Below are 19,799 nucleotides of genomic sequence, written 5' to 3'. Positions count from 1 at the left end.
GTTCCTGGGAGCCGAAACAGGAAAGTGGGGCCCTGGAGATGAAGCAGCACCAAAGTGTGGATGACATATATGCGTTAACACTTGAGCGTTCAGTGGGTTTCTATATTTTTATATTTTGTTATTAACCGTTTTCTAATGTTATTGTTTTGTGTCTTAATAGAAATTTATTTGATTGAAGATAAGATTTGTTCTTTAAATAAACAAACATAATTTATACCTTAAATATTGCTCTTTTGAACCAGTAGTTTGTGCTTTGTCTGTTATTTTATTCCACTGAAGAGGCTGTTGTTCTGACAAATAAATAGATTTGATTGATTGACTGACTGACTGATTGATTGATTGTTTAATTGATTGATTATTTGATATTTCAGAACATTTCCAACTCCTCTCTTGTTCATTGGGCAGCTGTGCACGTACTACAGGCACATGTCATGGTGCATTGTGTTTCCACGTTTTACATGCTTGCAACACAAAACATAAGACTAACGTCTAATTTACTTTATTTACATTGTGAAGCCATTTAACAACATTACATAGTAGAAGGACCTGAACACAGGCAAACTGGAAGAGGTTAACAGGAACCAAAAGGCGCTGACGGTGCAGGAAGCTCAACAGATAGAATAAAAGCATTAAAAAAACACAAAAGTTTCAAAGGAACAACCTATGCCTTGAATAAAGACATTAACCATGTCTTGTTGGTTTGCAGTATCATTGCTCCATGTTCAGATTATGGCTTGAACAGTACTCTGTGATTCGGGTATTGTTTTATTACGCCGTACTGCTTTATATTTGGAGTTTTGGGTTTGTTTATTTATAGTGGGAGGTTGCAGCTTAATTCCACTTGCCAGGATGTGTGCAGTGTTTAGCCATGAGGCCAGTTTACATCAGTAGTCCCAGGAAAAAAAAAACATGAAAATGCACCAACACAGAGCGACAAAGGCAAGGCAAGGCAAGGCAAGGCAAGGCAAGGCAAATTTATTTATATAGCACAATTCAGTACAAGACAATACAAAGTGCTTTACATGATTAAGATATAGCAAAATAATAAAATGTAGATAGAAAATGGAATAAAAGCAAGTAGGGATAGAATGTAGTAACAAAAAAGAACATTAAAAACAGTAAAACTGTTTAACTAGAACAGTCAAAGGCAATTTTAAACAGATGTGTTTTTAATCTTGATTTAAAAAAACTCAGGCTTTCCGCACTTTTACAGTTTTCTGGAAGTTTGTTCCAGATAAGTGGAGCATAGGAACTAAATGCTGCTTCTCCTTGTTTAGTTCTGGTTCTAGGTATGTGGAGTAGACTGGAGCCAGAAGACCTTAGTGGTCTGGAAAGTTCATACACTGATAACAAGTCTGTGATGTATTTAGGAGCTAAGCCATTCAGGGATTTATAGACTAACAGAAGTATTTTAAAGTCTATTCTCTGAGATACAGGGAGCCAGTGTAAGGACTTTAGAACTGTGGTGATGTGCTCTACTTTCTTAGTCTTAGTGAGGACGCGGGCAGCAGCGTTCTGGATCAGCTGCAGCTGTCTGACCCACTTTTTAGGAAGTCCTGTGAAAACACCGTTGCAGTAATCAATTCTACTAAATATAAACGCATGGATTAGTTTTTCCAGATCCTGCTGAGACATTAGTCCTTTAATCCTGGAAATGTTCCTCAGGTGATAGAAAGCTGACCTTGTAACTGTCTTTAGATGCTTTTGGAGGTTCAGGTCTGAGTCCATCACTACTCCCAGATTTCGGGCCTGATTGGTGGTTTTTAGCTGAAGCGACTGAAGCTGTGTGTTAACTTTTGATCTCTCCTCTATTGGTCCAAATATTATTACTTCAGTTTTGTTTTTATTCAGTTGAAGAAAATTTTGGCACATCCACGTATTGATTTCTTCTAGGCATTTACTCAGTGCAAAGACAACCAGAATCAAACCACTCAACAAAAAAACAAAAATGGTAGCAAAGCAAAAGATCTAAGAAATACAGTATGGTTATTAGTTATGGTGTTGCTTCAGTTGATGTTTAAGATGAACCTTAAAGGTGTCATGACATCACTCTATAAACCATTTCATCCATCCATTTTCTGACACGCTTATCCCTATCGGGGTCGCGAGGGGTGCTGGTGCCTACCTCCAGCTGTCAATGGGTGAGAGGCGGGGTACAACCTGGACAGGTCGCCAGTTTATCACAGGGCAACACAGAGACAAACAGGACAAACAACCATTCACACACACACTCACACCTGAGGGGAATTTAGGGAGACCAATTGACCTAACAATAAACCATTTCATGTAGTTGATATTGCTGCAGACAAAACTGAGAGCTTATGAGAAATACTAATTACTAATCACTGCTGGCAGATTTACTCACACAAAATGAGATCAGTCAAAAACAGACAAAAAAGGGACTCCTTGGAAATAATGTATAGTTCTACATTTTTGAATAAAATCTTCCAACTGCATCACTCCATTGTTCCTGTGCCCAGGCTGGCCGCCCTACAGCAGAGTAACACCACTGAGTAAGATGACCTTAATATTGACTTTTCAGTGCGATGGCATCTTCCTTTGCAGCAGGTCCAAGGATCAAACACACAAAGCCCAAATCCTTATTTCATCTTTAACAAATGCAATGTGTTCCCATAAACAACAATCCACAGTGACAAACGCGCCCCTTCAGTGTTTTCTTGTTAAATAATTGTCCTGTCTTCTCATCTCCCCCAACAAAATCCTGAAATTCCAGAGTCCTGTCTTTGGAGCTGGAGCTGCGGGGTTTTGAAGAATGTGGCGGCCCTGCTTACTGAAGCGCAGCGCCACGGCTTCTCTAATTAGTCAACTCCAGTAATGGCTTGGAATCTGCCGTCAGACAAAGCAGCTGAATACCTGATGGCTACCAATCATGGGAAAAATACCAGCAACTTATTTCGCTGACTGTCACGGCCCCAATTAGGAGGGACGGCTAAGGGGAAACTACTCCAGACTGGATTTAGATCTTATAATGCCTTCTGGGCTTTTTTTTGTTTGTTTAAGGTAAATGGAAGTTTAATCAATCTGTTTCCTCTTACTGCAAAATCAGTGCAGTTCAAGAGTAGCAGGGTGCTGACAGAGGCAGATTTATTATCCGTCTCAATAAAAGCTTTACCTTTTTATCACTTTATTGTGCAGTGGAAGTGAAAACATTGTTGCAGAAATGCACTCAACTCAACGAAAGAGAAAGAGTTTCAAAACTACTGTCAAAACTGTGGCATCGTTCACAACCAGAGAAATGCGTGACAAAACGGCCAAACAGATCTGTCTCCAAGCAGACAAAAGCTGACTGATTACCCATGTGGGAAAGCATCACTCGATGGGAGGAATTAATAAATACCATGGCTTATTCAATACACTTTAAACCTGATGGCGCGGCTCTTCTGGTTTTCAGAGATTGACGGGTAAAAACGTTAAAAACAGACATACCTATAATGTGAAGATCGGGATTTACTGCATTGACAGCTTGTATGGTTTTCTGTTTTCAACCCCGCTGAGAGCTTTGGTGCTTAGAGTGAACGCTTAATGTACTAAATTAATTGACAATAGCATTGTCATATACATTATTTCCCTTAAAACAACTTAATGCATGAATTTGTACACATAGATTGTATTTTTCTTTGTTCTTTTCCTTTCAAACAGATCCTAAATGGTGGAGAAATTGTAAATGTAAATGTAGTACATTCAGTAGATACAGTATATATATATTAAGATGCTGCATTTAGGGCCTGATCTTCAAAGATTCTAAATAGGGAACACTAAATTGCTTGGAGAAAAAAAAAGAAAAGAAAAAAAGAGTGCTCTTCAAAGATTGCTTCCCCGGTGGATTAGAAGTGTAAAACTGATTTGGTCCACCCTATTTAAATGAGTAAATTGCGTTTGGAAGCTACTGTCAAAGATTAACAAATAGAGACCTTTTTCTGTTTTACTGTTTCTTAGAGACAATATTTATATTACTGTTCTGCAAACCAGGGGAAAAAACTTTTACGTTATGTCTGAGTTTAACAAAAAATTATAACAGCTGAGAAAGCAGATGTCTCCCTGTTTATCATTATGCCACTGGTTTGGGTATCAGTGCCGGTGGCCATGCCAAAGCAGAACTTCTCCAGTCCTGTTGACTGAAACCTCTCTCCAGTCATTGGAGGTAATAATGAGAATCCCCTATTGACCACTGTAGATAGGCACCAGTTCTACAAATAAAAGTAAAAAGAAAAAAAAAACCTAGAAAAACAAAAGTTAAATTTAAAAGATTGCATATCAATCATACAACCTGGAAAAGCGGACTCTGTCAGCTCCTCTCCGACCGCCTCTGAGTCCCTCTGAGCTGCATGGTCAGACTTACAGCGGGTTTCATCTCCAAACAGCTGGGTTTACCTCCAGCAACACTTGTCACAAACCAACGTAATCCCAAAAATATGTTAATACAAAATAACTGTGCATTGATCGCTGGAGATTCCTGCAAACCTGCATGGATAAGATGGTATAGATAATAGATGGATAAGATACGGAGCCCGTATTCAAACAATGGGGGGGTGGGGGGGATACTAATAACTTGTGGACCCACTTATTCTTGAATAACCACCTCTTTAAAAAACAGAGGGTGGATTTATCCCCGTTTAAAATGTACCCAGCACATGAGGCAAAGGGTAGGGTAACATAGATCTACTTGAGACGTAATGGCTGAGCAAGAAGGAACGTATCAAGACTGCCATAAAAAGGCTGAATTATTTGGTATCATTTTCTCTCATAGTTATTTATTTATACCTATATTTAATTCATTAAAAATCCATTGAAAAATTCCATTGGATAGACTATAGTTATAAAAACATACATTTTAATGGCCTACTTGTATAGCCCTTTATCAAGTTCGACAACCCCAAAGCGCTTTACACTACTTTCAGTCATTCACCCATTCATGCACATCCTGGCGGTGGTGAGTTAAAGCAAGGCTGTCATACAGTGGCGCCGCCGGGCCCTCGGACCACCACCAACAGGCAATGCAGGTGACGATCCAAAGTACAGCATGGAGACATAATGTGAAAATAATCTGTTTAACACACCTATCTTTAAAGTATCGCTACATCTCACTCAGGGACTATCAGGTTTTTCTTTAGAGGAGAGTATGGTCCTTTTGTGTTTGAATTCATAAAATGCAGATACCAAACGCAGTAGTAGTTGTCTTGGTGACAAAAAAAAAACAATTAATGGTGCTTCCAGAGAACCTGGAATTTGGTTGGAAAAATGCACTGGGAAAAAGAAAACCCTGATGTAGGAATTGTGACCGTTGGAGTCAGAGGGGTCTCCTACCAACCCCATCCGCAAAGTTACTTAGACATTAAATAATGAACTATTTACTTTCACTTCTGACTGCTTTTTAAATGGTAGACATAGTACTGCACCACATCTAGTTTTATCAGCAGGCTCCTTCATTGTTTTAATGTATAAAATGCAGAGAAATGTGTTATCAGCTTTATTGCTCTCTTTACCCGGTGACTTAGGACCACTGTAGGAAATCCCACTGGTCTTCCCAGAGGCAACTCTGTAAAATTGGGTGTAAGATCATTCCTAGATCGCACCTCAGAGGCAATTGTAGTTATGCTGGTAGTTATGGTTTATAGCACAGTTGGTGTCCATTCCCTTTCTCAAAATGTGAAGACAGGGGAAACGGTAATAACGGCTGTTTATCCGTCTCCAAAGTCTTTTGTATTCTTCCCGATGAATGAGGTGCTGTTGTTGGAGCAGCAAAACACGCTTGAAGAATGAATCCACATTCCACTGATTGATGCCAATTAAAAATGCTGACGCAGAGTTCTGCTGCTTTACCAGAAATGTCTTTTGATCATCACAACAAAAGGCCAGATCACTTGTGCAACACAATGGATGTCTCAGAGTCTAGAGTGTGACCTTTCAGTCAAGCAGCTCTTGACTACATCTTAAAGAGGCCTCCCATCACCCTGAAATATCACAAACGTGACTGCGATGTCCAGTAGAGATCATTCTGGATGATTTAAGGCGCTGTTTCTGCTACATTCTAAGTTTTACTATATAGTAAAAGAAATAGATATATTCAAATAGATATATCCGTAAAGCATGAATGGAAAATAATGAGTTTTCCATGTAAGTTCTAGTTCTTTCGGTAGCCACCAAAATAAGAGCTGGTTGGCCTCAACCAACCATGTTAAACCTTCACAAGTACACTAGCAAGGGTAATGAAATGTAAGTAACTAACTTTCAACAATGTTCCCTCAATGAGTCACAATGAAAACTTTGCCTAATATGTCAATGTTCGTCTTAGGGAAAAGGCACCTTTCAGTCAATGTTTTGTGGAAGTTCTAAATAATTGGATGGGTGGATTGAACCAATTGGTTACAAATAAAACCAGCCGGTTCCCAAACGCAGGCTAAAGTAACTCCAAAGTTCGTTGTAACCTTTAGCCAACATTCCTCAGGCATCAGCTAGGAGTTACTAAAAAGTTAGAGATGGTGTGGCATGTGGTGTAGCACCTAGACTAAGGTGACCAAACGTCCTTGATTTCCAGGGACAGTCCCCGTTTTGGACGACCTGCCCCTGGGACATTCCAAGGAAATGTCCCCAAGTTCAGCGTTTTATGAATGAGAACAAAATTTTACGCACAACATCTGGTATTATAGTGACTGGTTGCATTGCTTTTACAGAGGGAGTAGTTAAAGAAACCTATATTTCTTATTTCCGAGCTGGAAATGTCCCTGTATTTAATCAGAGAAATCTGTTTTCCTTATCCTAGATGTATCATCTGTAGTTAGAATACTGACATCAGGACCCTTTTGTCTGTCTCATAAAAGGAAATAAAAGCCACTAGTTCCACAACCTTAAAAAAAATCAATAATTTAAAAAAAGAGAGTACCTTTAGACAAAGTTTCCCAGACATTAGTTAAATGTTACTTCAAAGATAACTAAAGTTTAGCTAAAGCTTAGCCAGGAGCTAAATACTGGCTCGTGGATTAATGAAAAGTCAGCAGCGTTCCCCAATAACTAGTAAAAGGTTACTGAATAGTTATCTGTAACCTTTAACTTGTATTCTCTGAAAATTGGCTAGTTTTTCTTAAAAGTTATATATAACCTTCAGCCTACATTCTATGGATAATGGCTAAAGATAATTTAAGAATTAGTTTTATTTTTATATATTAGTTTTATATAAAATTTAGCCAACTTTCACTGAAATTGCCTCCAGGGAAACTTAAAGGAGCTATAAGTCAGATATTTACTGTAAAATCAACCTAAATTATTTTCATTTGTCACCTGGAATGGAAGTAACATTCTCTATAAACAATTGGTCCTCTCCATCAATAATTTCTTAGTCAAAGTTTTCTCCTTTAAACCCAAAAGTACAGCCTGGAACGACTTTGGTTCAGAGTGTAGCCCGTGTTAACTTCCTAATTCTTCAGCCAATCATATGAGAGTTCCCAGGTTTCCCAACACAGAGCGCAGCATTTGGTATTTTATGTTGGCAAAAGAGCAGCAGCCTGCTAACATGGAAGCCAGCAAGAGAAGTGGACCAAACCAGAAAAGAGAATACAACATATACCCATCCTGTGGAACTAAAGATTCAGTGAACATTCATAGCAACAGGAACGTTGGGTAAATGGCGGGTCCCCGTGAAAGGCATTGTGTATGTGTTGTTTCCATTTTCACCACTAGGTGTCATTAATACTTAGTGTTCCTTTAAAGCTCATTTTATTCCTTGATGATGTTAATGAAAAGTTATCTCTAACCTTTACCCAAAGTTTTCCAAACCTTGGGCAAATGCTATTTTAAAGCTAGCTGTAAACTTTATCCAGTGTTCTCTGAAAACTAGTCATGGGATATTAAAACATTAACCGTAACCTTTTAACCAATGTTCTCTGAACACTGTCCAAAGGTTACTTAAAGTCAGAGTGGTTGATTTTTCAGAGAGTTCCCCTAAGTCCCTTTTTGAATAACTGCGCATGTGCAAGACCATCTTACTTTGCTATTCCACTCTTCAGGGGGATCACGTGAAAAAAATCTCCCAAATTCACTCTGGTCTAATTTCTTTCTACTGAGGCCTTCCTCTTCTTCTAATAGACATGAACGCGGTTCACTTCTTGCAACTCTCAGCCATGTTCAAAGTCTACAGTGAGAGCAGCGGAGCTACAATGAACGGCTAACCACTAACCTAGGCGCTAAGCTAACCAGATAAATAAATAGAAGTGTGCATGCGCAGCCAGCAAGAGGAAACTATGAAGGAACAAAAAAATCACACTGGTGTTATGTGAGCGCGTCAGAATGATTGGCATGTGGGACAACCAACAGATATGGTGATACCCCCAGACAGAGGGGGGTATATAATGTCTATGGGTGAGAGCAGGAACATAACTCTGATTCCATTCTCCTTTCGCAGTGAAAGGAGAATATAGAGAATGGAGAAGACAGAAATAAACTAAGGCATGGGACATCATCACATCTAAAGACATAGAAAAAAATGAAATAGAATGTAAGAAAATCTGATCTAATTAACATACTAGCTGGAAGCAAGAAATCAATAATAACATAATGCATCAATGAAACTGTGTCCCTACTCATCAAACACCCTTACCGTAATTACCAAACATGTTCTGTATCAACTATGATAAACACGAGTCAACAGCTTGAGGAACTAAAACACATATGACAGATCTGGTTAAAAAACTTGATTCAAAACTGAGCTGAGAAGACAAAATTACAAAAACCCTCCAATACGCATGAAATTTACTCTCCTGAAGTGTTCAGGTCATTGCCCATTGAAAATGCTGTGTGATAAGGGCTTATTGCATTCTGTGCGTGTGCGTTTCCTGACAAAGCTGAGTGGGGAAGATCTTTTTCACATTTCCAGGGAACACGCAGGCTTTCCCTTCTGATACGCACACACTCACACACACACTTATTGGGGGGGTGCTCTCTCCCCTCTCTGCCTGGCCTGGGATTTGCTGGTCGGTGACATGCCTCCCTCCGCCTGGCTCTTTATAGCCCCCGAGGAGGCCGGAGTCCCCGGACGATTGGTACGGACATCGCTGACCGCAACCGCAAGCGAGAAGAAAGTTTCCCCCCTTCACACACCATCTCATGACTGTTTCAGAGGGACAGACGGCCGGAGGACTGAGCCAGAGGCTGCCAGCCAGAGCAAGGCGGAGTAACCCGGTGACAAGGAGCAGTGGACAGCGACTGAGAGAGCACAAGCTGGCTGCACAGCCTGAATGGTTCCAGTTACCTTGAACTGCTGCTGCCTCACCTGTTCACAGGTAAAAAAAAAAAAAATTCTTATCAGGTATCACCACAAGTGTTCCTGAAGACTTAATCACAAACTTATGTAGGAATTCTTATTATTTTGCTACCACTAATTGGATGTTTAATGACACAGAGGTGGACAAAATACTGCTAGTCCAGAACTATGACTATTTTTCTAACAATATGAGGTGATGTTCAGTTTCATGCATGTAAATTTGACATTTTAGGAATGCATTTTAGTCACGTTGATTTTATTTATGCACGTACATTAGATTGTGCTTTATATTGTAAGTTCAAGTTGGTTAATACAGCTTTTTAATACCTGTGAATAGTGTTATTTCTTGCATATAAAATGCTAATTAACGTCTTTTAACGTCCTCTCACAGCAAATCCTGATGTTTTTTTCTGTTACTGTCTGACCTTTAAGACGCCTGCTGATAACCTATTATCTCTGGTCTTGCAGGCCTGATTTTTTTTGGACCACTTATTGAACCCTGTGGACACACGTCCTCCCCCTGCACAGCTGAGGACATGTGTCGCCTGCCCTTGGCTTCGGTCCTGGTGCTCCTCTGCTTGGCAGAGAGGAGCCACTGTACCGGCAGCTTCCAGGACAGCATGAGGGAGCTTCACGGCAGGTTTGCCGTCAGCCTCTACCAGACGCTCACCGGGACGGAGAACAGCTCCAACCTGATCGTGTCTCCGGCGAGCGTTTCCCTGTCCCTGGCCCTGCTGCAGCTCGGCGCCAGGGGCAACACCCGGGCTCAGCTGGAAGCAACGCTGGGATACAACGTGAATGGTAGGCCTTTTAGTCCCGCTTCGCAAAAGTAGGCGTTTGACTTGCTCTGGCGGCTCACTTCGCTGTGAAAAGTGGAGCTGGAGAGGTGTGTCGGTGGCGCTCAGCGCTGTTGGTACCAGGTGGCGTGGAGCGGCGCTGCTGCTGCCGTTGGCCCCTGCAGAGCACAGTGGTGTCTGGAGCCGTAATACCTGCGTCCACACCAGCGCTAATCTCATTAACCACTCCTGCAGCTTGGCCTCGGGAGAAGGGTCAGGGGGCCAGGGTGTTTCGTTACAAACAAAACTGACTGATGAAGCTGCTGCTCCTCTTTTTCTCAAGGATATTAGCTCAGAGGTTAGAGAGGTGAAGTTTGATCACATGATGCCGGTTACCTAAACTATTCATTCATAATTTCTCCAAATTTGAAAACTCGTTTTTAGAACTCTGAGTGCATCGCTCTTTACTATTATTGGCACCCCTGATCAATATGTGAAAAATGTCTTTAGACTTAGACAACTTTATTTGTCATTTTGTATGCACAGAGTGCGTACAGAACGAAATTTCGTTTGCATACAGCTTGAAAATTTCAGTGAATTGCAGTAGATTTCAGAATGAAGGAAATTACGAGATAAAATTACAGGATAAAGTGCAACAGTGATTTCACAGTACAGCAATTGAAATGTACACAATGCAGGACAAACGTGGTACAGAGTCCAGTTATAGCTTCAGCAGTTCAACAGTCTGATGGCCACAGGGAAAAAGCTTTTGCAGAACCCGGTGGACCTATTACAAAGTAACCTTCTATTGCAGAGCCACAATCATAAGATAAAGAAGTCCAACGTCTAATTTGTGTACATTTATTTAGTGAATAAATAAATATTTTTAAATCATTTACCAAAATCACTGGTGCCATAAATATTGACAGCCCTTTAGTAATGATACGACCACAGCATCACAGATTCTCCTCCATGCTTAGCTGAGACTCTCCATATTTTTATCCCATGTTCTTTTACAGACCCACCTGGAATGTCTCCGGGTTTATGGTAGGACAGAAAACGTTTTTTTTTTCCTGGCATGCCCACCAAACAACCAGCTACTTTAAAAGCTACCAGCTACCTTGGCTCCTTGTCAGCAATGTTATCCTGGCCTCTTCCTAACTTACGAAGATGAATGTGTAACTGCCTTAATTGAATGGCATGCTCTCTTATCTTTCCTGTTTTGAAGAAACAATACCTGAAATGATAAATGGGCGGGGCTTATATAGTGCTTGTCCAATCATAGTGAAAATTCAGAAGGCTTTTACACTAGAAGTCCCATTCTCCTATTCGTTGACACAATCCTACTCCAAGACACATTACAGGTATGCAAAACGACGTTGAGTGACTTCCTTATCAGCGTTGAGGGAGGGGAGATGGACTTGCAACCTTCTGATTGCCAGATGACAACTTTTGATGCGGGCAGCTGTGAAGTTGGGTCTCTTCGTCACATCATATGCATACCCCAGGAAAACCGGACGTCGTGGATTACTAATTAATCGTTCTTATATTGTCAATCAGTAAACAACAACAGCTACAATGCTAAACTAGTACATTTACAGTGATACAAAAATGTAAGTAAAAATCTACTTCATTTTAGAAGCAAATGGATCTAACATTGCTAATAAAACCTATCACTGTAAAGTCTAAGCCATAACAAGGATGACGACCGTTAAAGAACAGCAATAATGAATACAGGACACATACATGAAAAAAAAAACCCAAGACAAATGGGTTGGGAAATAAGCCAATTTGCTTCTGAAACTTAAAAATAAGCCATGGAGGTTAGTCTAACGGTTTATTTAGGTCTTAAAAAATATCTATTTACTGTTAGCTTAACAGGGAATAATGTATACACTGCAAAAACGGATCTAAAAATAAGTAAAATGTTCTTAAAATGAGTGTATTTATCCTTGATTTGAGCAGGTAAATAAGATTATCTGCCAATGGAATGAGTATTTTGACCCCTAAAATAAGATAATTAGACATACTGCACTTGAAATAAGATGATTGAGATGAATTGTTCCTATTTTAAGTGCAAAATTCTTATTCAATTGGCAAATCATCTTACTTACCTGCTTAAATCAAGGACAAATACACAGATTTTGAGAACATTTTACTTATTTCTAGTTCCGTTTTTGCAGTGTATTTTAGTAGCAATGCAGTAGATAGAGCAGAGATCATCACTAACACATTGCTTTTAAACAAGGAGGGCCCAACGTGAAGCCAAATCAAATCTAACCAGCGCAACATCACATTTGAACCCCTGTGTGCGTCTGTGCAGATGCTCAGGTGCGAGACTTCCTGTTGCACTCCCAGGGCGACCTGAGCAACAGCAGCCAGGGGACGTGGCTGCAGCAGACCTGCACGCTGTTCATCCAGAGCGGAGTCCAGCTCCTGGCCGAGTTCACGCAGCAGGCTGCGGCCTGGGCCAACGCCAGCGTGCTGCGAGCCAACCTCAGCCAACCCCATCACGCTCGCAGCCGTTCGGAGCCAGCAGGAAACAGCCACGGTAATCCCGACAGCTTTATCGGTCACAGGGCCAATAACGTTGACATTAATGACAATGATATACTAGCTGCGAGTCCTTCTGAGAGGATCTTCCGCCTGTGTTTGCTCCTTTTTGGTGGGATCCATCCGCTTTTACAGTGCAACGTACTTTGACAGCAAAGTAAATCCTGCTAATAAGTCATGTACCTATTGGTCCATATCATACAAAAAGCTACATTTTATTTACTTTATAGTATATGTCTGTTGTTTAAACAAGTTCTCTCTCACTTCTATGTGTTATAATACAGTTGGGGGTATATTACAACAGTCTAAATTAACACATTCATTTGTGAAACTGCAATAAAAACGGCCTATTTGATATTATGTGCAAAGAGACTGCTGATTTAATTACTGATTTTACAGCTGTGGCATCACCTCACAAAGTCACCACATACAAGGCCTTGCATTGAACCTTTTTCACATTTTAATCACGCTACAACCCCAAGGATAAGTCTTCTCAAAGTAGTGCATAAGTGTGCCGGAACACTAATGCTGTCCATCATCCCAAATAAAGCATCTATATTGTGAAACACGGTGGTGGCAGTACCATGATGTGGGGGATGTTTTTCTTCTCACAGACAGGTTGATGGGAGGATGAATGGAGCTGAAATACAATCCTGAAACCTGAGATGTAGGCGACATAAAGCCACAGCTACAAGGGAACGGTTCAGTTTAAAGCATACTTGGGTTATAATGGCCTCGTTAAAGGAGCGATAAGCGATATTTCACCACTAGGTGGTGCCAGAGCACTGTCTGTAGACCAAAAGAAGATGTGTGACAAGTCGCGCCTCTTTCTACCTTCACTCCAGCTGCAACCAGAGTTAGTGTAAAGCTCACAGAGACCCCTCCACTGAGCTATATTACACACTGGAGTGCTAATCGCCCGCTGTTAGAACGAGTCGCGTTGAAGCCACCAGCCGCCATATTGGTACTCCCTATTTCCCCCCAGTAACTAGGGAATATGTGCGCTACAGCATCGAATAACGAGGATTTTTTCATGTTCAGGGGGGGCTTAAGACTTTTAAAATGTCAAATGCCATATACTTTATGTTATGTTCTAAAACTATCAAGTACTGAGAAAGTCATGTGCTGAAATATTTTGCATTTTATTAATTAAAATATACATATATAACATTTATAAATATATAAATAACAATATACAAAAACATATATTTATATATATGTATACATATATATACATATATACATATACACATACTTATATATACATATATGTATATTTAATATGAATAACATGTGAAATATTTCAGCACCTATTTTCCTAGTAGTTGATAGTGTTAGTACATCCACTGACTGTAGAATTACCTGTGAAACTTTTTTACACAGCCAGAAAACTGCTTGTTGTTGCAACCAAATCCTATGGGATTCTGTGAGAGTAGGGAGTAGCAAGATGGCGGCCAGTGACTTCAGTTTTTCGCCAAAATCAGCACTCCAGTGTATTATATAGCTCAGTGGACCCACCCCAAACGCTCTGGAGCTGTAATTGCAGAGAAAGGCGGTTAAACAAAGGGTTGACTCATGAGGAGCTGAATCCAAACACACTCCACACTTTTCAGATTTGTTTTCTTGTACGTGAAACCCATTTCCCCCCTTTCTTCCACCTCCATGCACTACTTTGTGTCGCTCTTTGACATGAATGGAGGTTTGCGGTTGTAACGTTATAAAATGCGGCTACATTTAACGAGTATAAATGAAATTCTTGTGCAGGACACTTTACACAAATCTCTGACATCAGCGCTGTGAGTTATGCTTATATACACATTACAGTAATCAGTTATCTCACATTTAAATCCAGTCTATTCTTAAAGCACCAGTTCAACTACAATTCAACTACATATTTATACATATTTAATCAATCTCTTTACAGAAAGTTAGCAGCATTCTTACTTTAAAATGATCTCACACACACACACTACAGCTTTTTCACCCATCACAAAGATAACGCTGCACACCTGCAAGGCGCCCTGATGCTGTCTAAGCAGAGTCAGGGGGGGGGGGAAGTTGCTAGATTTAGCACTTCTCTGGCTTGAAGGTGTTTGAAAAGAAGCTAAATTTGCTGAGAAAACTAGGAAGTTGCCAACAGTGGCTGACATCTCAGCTCTTTGAAGACGTGTTATTGCAGAGTCATGCGTACCAACCAGCCTAAGCTCACAAACAGAGCAGAATGAGGACGGCTCGCTTTGGCAGGAACACATTTTGTAACAACGGTGGTCTACCGTTCATAATAATAATAATAATAATAATAATAATAATAATAATAATAATAAAAAACTTAAGAAACTATAAATCAAGATCTAAATGATTCCTTCTCCGTCCCATCCCAGATGAGTGGTGGCCTCTCCAGTCTGGGAGCAGCAGCGGGGAGCTGTCGGGCTCCGGCGAGGCCCAGGCAGAAGCCCTTTGGTGGGGGCGACGGCCGCAGGTGGCTCTGGTCAACACGGTGGCGTTCAGCGGCGTCTGGCAGAAACAGTTCATGTCCAGCAGCACCCAGAACCTGCCCTTCATCCTGTCTGACGGGAGCACCATCAAGGTCCCCATGATGCATCAGGCCGCAGAGGTCCGCTTTGGTAAGAGTCCGTCCATCCAGCCTTCCTCCCTCCCTGGTTGCATGTGAAGAGTTGCCGTCCTGCCAGAAGGCGGCTTGGTCCAAAAGGTTGCCACAGAGCTTGTGTGTTCAGGATGACATGCACACTCATTCGTTCTGCTATACATTATTTACATATTTATAACTTTTGCTTGAAGGGCATAAAGTTTATAGTCTCATCAGACCAGAGCACCGCCCTTCCACATGTTTCCTGGGTTCCCTTCATAATGGGACTTGATGGCTTTCTTTCAGTAAAATCTTTCCTCTGGCGACTCTTCTACAGTCATTTGCTATTAGTTATGTCAGTATCTCAGTAAAACACATTATGCAGATTAATTATACGCAGACCGATGGTTTCAAGTCTTCATCTCTGTTAACTGTGATGATTTTCCACTTACAGCAAATGGAAACAACTTAAGATTAGTATATTACTCTAGAGCAGGGATGTGAAACTCATTTCTATATGGGGCCACTTTGGCATCATGAAGTCATTGAAAGGGCTGGTGGCACCTGTATGGATGATACTTTTGATTTAATAATTTAATTTCAGTTCACATAGAAATCTTAAAAGAATGCACAGTAACATAAAAGTAGCACCCTTAGGCCTACTTTATACAGTTTATCTGCAAAAAAAAAAAAGTGGATTTTGGGTTGAGTTACACTTTAAACTCATTCTTCGTTACGTTTCTCTTTTCGGACATTTCTGAGTTGTTTTAATGTTTTGGGAAAACTGACATCTAGTGGCACGACGCTGTTACTACACAGTTTAAAAAAAATCAATATTCGCTACAGGAGGCACAGTTTTTGCCACTTTGTGCAACTTAAAATGATATATGCCTCTACTTTATGACATGATATGCCTTTTTTGGCTCCTGAGGGGCCGGATAAATTACCCTGGCGGCGGGATTCAGCCAGTGGGCCTTGAGTTTGACACGTCCTCTAGAGACCAATAAAGGAAGACATTTCAAGGTACTTTCAGCCTTATGGGATCAGATACTCTAATTTATTTAATGGAAGTGCATAAAGGCCATCTGATGAGCGCACATTTGTCCCATCAACAGGCAGACAGGGTCATGATGCTGTTTGCTCACTTATGTTCACTAAGGACAAACCTCAGACGCCTTTCCAGAACAGCTGGGTCTATTCTGAGATTAAAATCACACCCAGATGCATTTTTCAATCTGAAGCCAGTTGTGTGCACTGGATTTTATTCAAGGGTTTTAATAAAGGGGCCTGAATAAAAATGCATGTCATACGTTTTCAGGTTCCTGCCAAAATAGAAAGAGAATTTATTGTTTTTCCATTTGAAAACTGCACGGTGTTTGGTCGTCTCTAACCCATAACATCCCAGTGAAATACTATAAAGCTTGACGTAATGTAAGAAAATGTGAAAAACCTCCATCCCACCGTAGGTCAGTTCAGGACGGCCTCGGACCAGCGCTACACCGTGCTGGAGCTGCCCTACCTGGGCCGCTCCCTGAGCCTGCAGGTGGTCCTGCCCAGCGAGAGGAAGAGCCCGCTGTCCCTCCTGGAGTCCCAGCTCACCTCTCGTCAGCTGGCCTCCTGGGACTCCGGCCTGCGCAGGACCAAGATGGACATCTTCCTGCCCAGGTGAGCTCCACGCACCGAGGCTTCACGGTGAAGACTTGCAGCACAGGGCCCGGCTCAGACTGCGCCGCGTGTGGTTTATTGAGTAAATGCTTAGAAGAAATCAATGCACGGATGTGCCAACATTTTCTTCAATTGAATAAAAACAAAACTGAAGTAATAATCTTTGGACCAATAGAGGAAAGATCAAAAGTTAGCACACAGCTTCAGTCGCTTCAGCTAGAAAACACTGATCATGCCTGAAACCTGGGTGCAGTGATGGACTCAGACCTGAACCTCCAAAAGCATCTAAAGACCATTACAAGGTCGGCTTTCTATCACCTGAGGAACATTTCTAGGATTAAAGGACTGATGTCTCAGCAGGATCTGGAAAAACTAATCCATGCGTTTATTTTTAGTCAAATTGATTACAGCAACGGTGTTTTCACAGGACTTCCTAAAAAGTGGATCAGACAGCTGCAGCTGATCCAGAACGCTGCTGCCCGCGTCCTCACTAAGACTAAGAAAGTAGAGCACATCACCCCAGTTCTAAAGTCCTTACACTGGCTCCCTGTATCTCAGAGAATAGACTTTAAAATACTTCTGTTAGTCTATAAATCCCTGAATGGCTTAGCACCTAAATACATCACAGACTTGTTATCAGTGTATCAACCATCCAGACCACTCAGGTCTTCTGACTACAGCCTACTCTGCATACCTAGAACCAGAACCAAACATGGAGAAGCAGCCTTTAGTTCCTATGCTCCAATTATCTGGAACAAACTTCCAGAAAACTGTAAAAGTGCGGAAAGCCTGAGTTCCTTTAAATCAAGATTAAAAATATTTGTTTAGGATTGCCTTAAACTGTTCTAGTTACTGAAACATCATTAGTTTAAGTTTGTAGTCCACCTGTTTTTATTGTTTGCTTTTAGTTTCTATTCTCCCATGTTCTATTTTGTTTCTGCATTTTATTCCTACTTGCTTTCATTCTGTTTTTTGTTTTTTTCCTGTATTTTAATCATGTGAAGCACTTTGTACAGAAATGTGCTATACAATTAAATTTGCCTTGCCTTATTTGTTTTTGCAGATTCAGTATGCAGAACAAGTTCAGCCTGAGGTCGGCGCTCCCTGCTCTGGGCATCAGTGACGCCTTCAACCCGACGGCAGCAGACTTCACGGGGATTTCAGGTGAGTCGATCAGTTCTTTGTGCAGTTTCACTGGAAGGCCACAGCCTCCACTGATGGGTGCTGGTGTTGTACTCCCTGCAGTGGAGGAGGGTCTTTATGTGTCCGATGCCTCTCATGAAGTCAGAATTGAAGTTACAGAGGATGGGACGAAGGCGGCCGCTGCAACAGGTCAGTGATGTGTTTTTTTTTTGTTTTTTTTTTACTGAATGGTGCTTAAATTAATATGGCGGATGGATGTTTAATGAGTTTTAACCATTGCAGCTATGGTGCTACTCAAACGGTCCCGTGCTCCTGTCTTCAAGGCGGACCGGCCATTCTTATTTCTGCTTCGCCAGGTTCACACAGGTATCCAGTCTGCACTGTAAACACAGGTCACTCACACCATTTCTCCTTTCAGGCTCCACTGAGCCTGAAAATGTTCTCACAATCCAGCAGTTTATTGTAGCTGAGCGTGTAAATTATCCTGCTAGTAAAAAAGAAAAAAAAAAAGAAAAAAAAAAAAAAAGCTTCCAGAAAAGCTGAAAATGTATCAAATGTTCGATGCAAAGGCTCTGGATGCAGGATAGAAGAGAAAAAAATGTATATATAAAAAAAGTGCAGGTTTGCATTAAAATTGTATATTTGGCTACCTCTAGTGGATAAATAGGAAATAACATTTTCCTGCCAAACTTCTACAAACACGTTTCCAGACTGCTTAACGCTTTATCGCCTCCAACCATGAGGTCATGATAGATTGACTGCAGCTGACGGTTTCCAGTTCAGTTTAACTCAAAAGGAAACTTCGATGAGAAGTATGAATAAAGAGATGAACGGATGGATGACTAAAGGTAAAAAATATGGCTGGATTGAGGAGATAACTCAAAAGGACATATAGATGAACGCAAGTTTCAAAAACTGGGAACGGGGCGAATAGTGAAGCCAGAAAGTATTCACTCCTTTCACATGTTACAGCTTTATGCCAAAATAGATTAGATTAATTTTTCTCTCTAAAGTCAACACACCATAATGACACAGCACGGTTCAAATATTTGAACTCTGGTATGAATGCCAGACATGTTTGGAGGAAACCAGGCACCCCTCATCACACGGTCCAGACCACCCCTACACTGAAGCATGGTGGCGGCAGCATCATGCTGAGGGGAGGATCTTCAGCTTCGGGAACTGGGAAAAAGTGTCATGTCATTATAGTGAGTTGTGTGAAACTTTTAGAGGAGAAAAAAAAAAACAAACTAAATCCATTTAGCTAATTTAATTAAGTTGTAATGTAAAATACAGAGAAAGGGAAGCACTGACAATACTTTCCAGATATCCTGCAAGTCTACAAATACGTTTTGTTTTACCACACCTATCAAATCTGGAGAACACCGCAATTAAATGCCGTTTTTGCAGACTGCATCCCACCAGTTCTGACCCAATCAAAAAAAAAAAAAAAAAACAATACAGATGTCGGAATCAGAAGAAATGTCCGACACAGAGTCCAGCTGGACATTTTTATTTATTTTTATAATTTTGTGTCCCTGCATTTCAGGCTCCATCCTGTTTATGGGCAGAATGATGAACCCTGCAGAGCGAGCGATATGACGCGCTTCCACCCCGCAGCCGTCCGTACCGACCGTTTTCACCAGCAGTATTTATTTATGGACCAAACGGAAGATACACTTCAGCAAGAGAGATGTTATTTTTGTAAATACCTGTAAATAAAATTTTAATATCTTTTTACACTGTGGGCGTGTTTGTTCGTTACTACAACGAGTTTTCAAAAGAGAAAATAAATAAATCA

General features: G+C 40.9%; 1 protein-coding gene across 1 annotated transcript; it reads left to right on the top strand.

Moving 5' to 3' along the window:
• Positions 1 to 8,990: 8,990 nt before the first annotated feature.
• serpine3 (serpin peptidase inhibitor, clade E (nexin, plasminogen activator inhibitor type 1), member 3) lies at positions 8,991 to 19,743 on the top strand. The gene is made up of 9 exons (XM_036139016.1): positions 8,991 to 9,293; positions 9,743 to 10,075; positions 12,374 to 12,601; positions 14,985 to 15,227; positions 16,657 to 16,855; positions 17,919 to 18,019; positions 18,101 to 18,187; positions 18,281 to 18,364; positions 19,548 to 19,743. The coding sequence occupies exons 2-9, from the start codon at positions 9,811 to 9,813 to the stop codon at positions 19,598 to 19,600; spliced, it is 1,260 nt and encodes a 419-aa protein (XP_035994909.1). The 5' UTR covers positions 8,991 to 9,293; positions 9,743 to 9,810; the 3' UTR covers positions 19,601 to 19,743.
• Positions 19,744 to 19,799: the final 56 nt, after the last annotated feature.

The sequence above is a fragment of the Fundulus heteroclitus genome, chromosome 7 (assembly GCF_011125445.2).
Source record: "Fundulus heteroclitus isolate FHET01 chromosome 7, MU-UCD_Fhet_4.1, whole genome shotgun sequence".
NCBI classification, from domain to species: Eukaryota; Metazoa; Chordata; class Actinopteri; order Cyprinodontiformes; family Fundulidae; genus Fundulus; species Fundulus heteroclitus.
This window is presented reverse-complemented; position numbering and strand designations above follow the sequence as displayed.

Excerpts from the sequence above, each read along its gene's own strand:
- serpine3 (XM_036139016.1), top strand. The coding sequence starts at position 9,811 with ATGTGTCGCCTGCCCTTGGCTTCGGTCCTGGTGCTCCTCTGCTTGGCA. Across the intron at positions 16,856-17,918 it reads ATGGACATCTTCCTGCCCAG|ATTCAGTATGCAGAACAAGT; the intron begins GTGAGCTCCACG and ends TTGTTTTTGCAG. Across the intron at positions 18,365-19,547 it reads GCTTCGCCAGGTTCACACAG|GCTCCATCCTGTTTATGGGC; the intron begins GTATCCAGTCTG and ends CCTGCATTTCAG.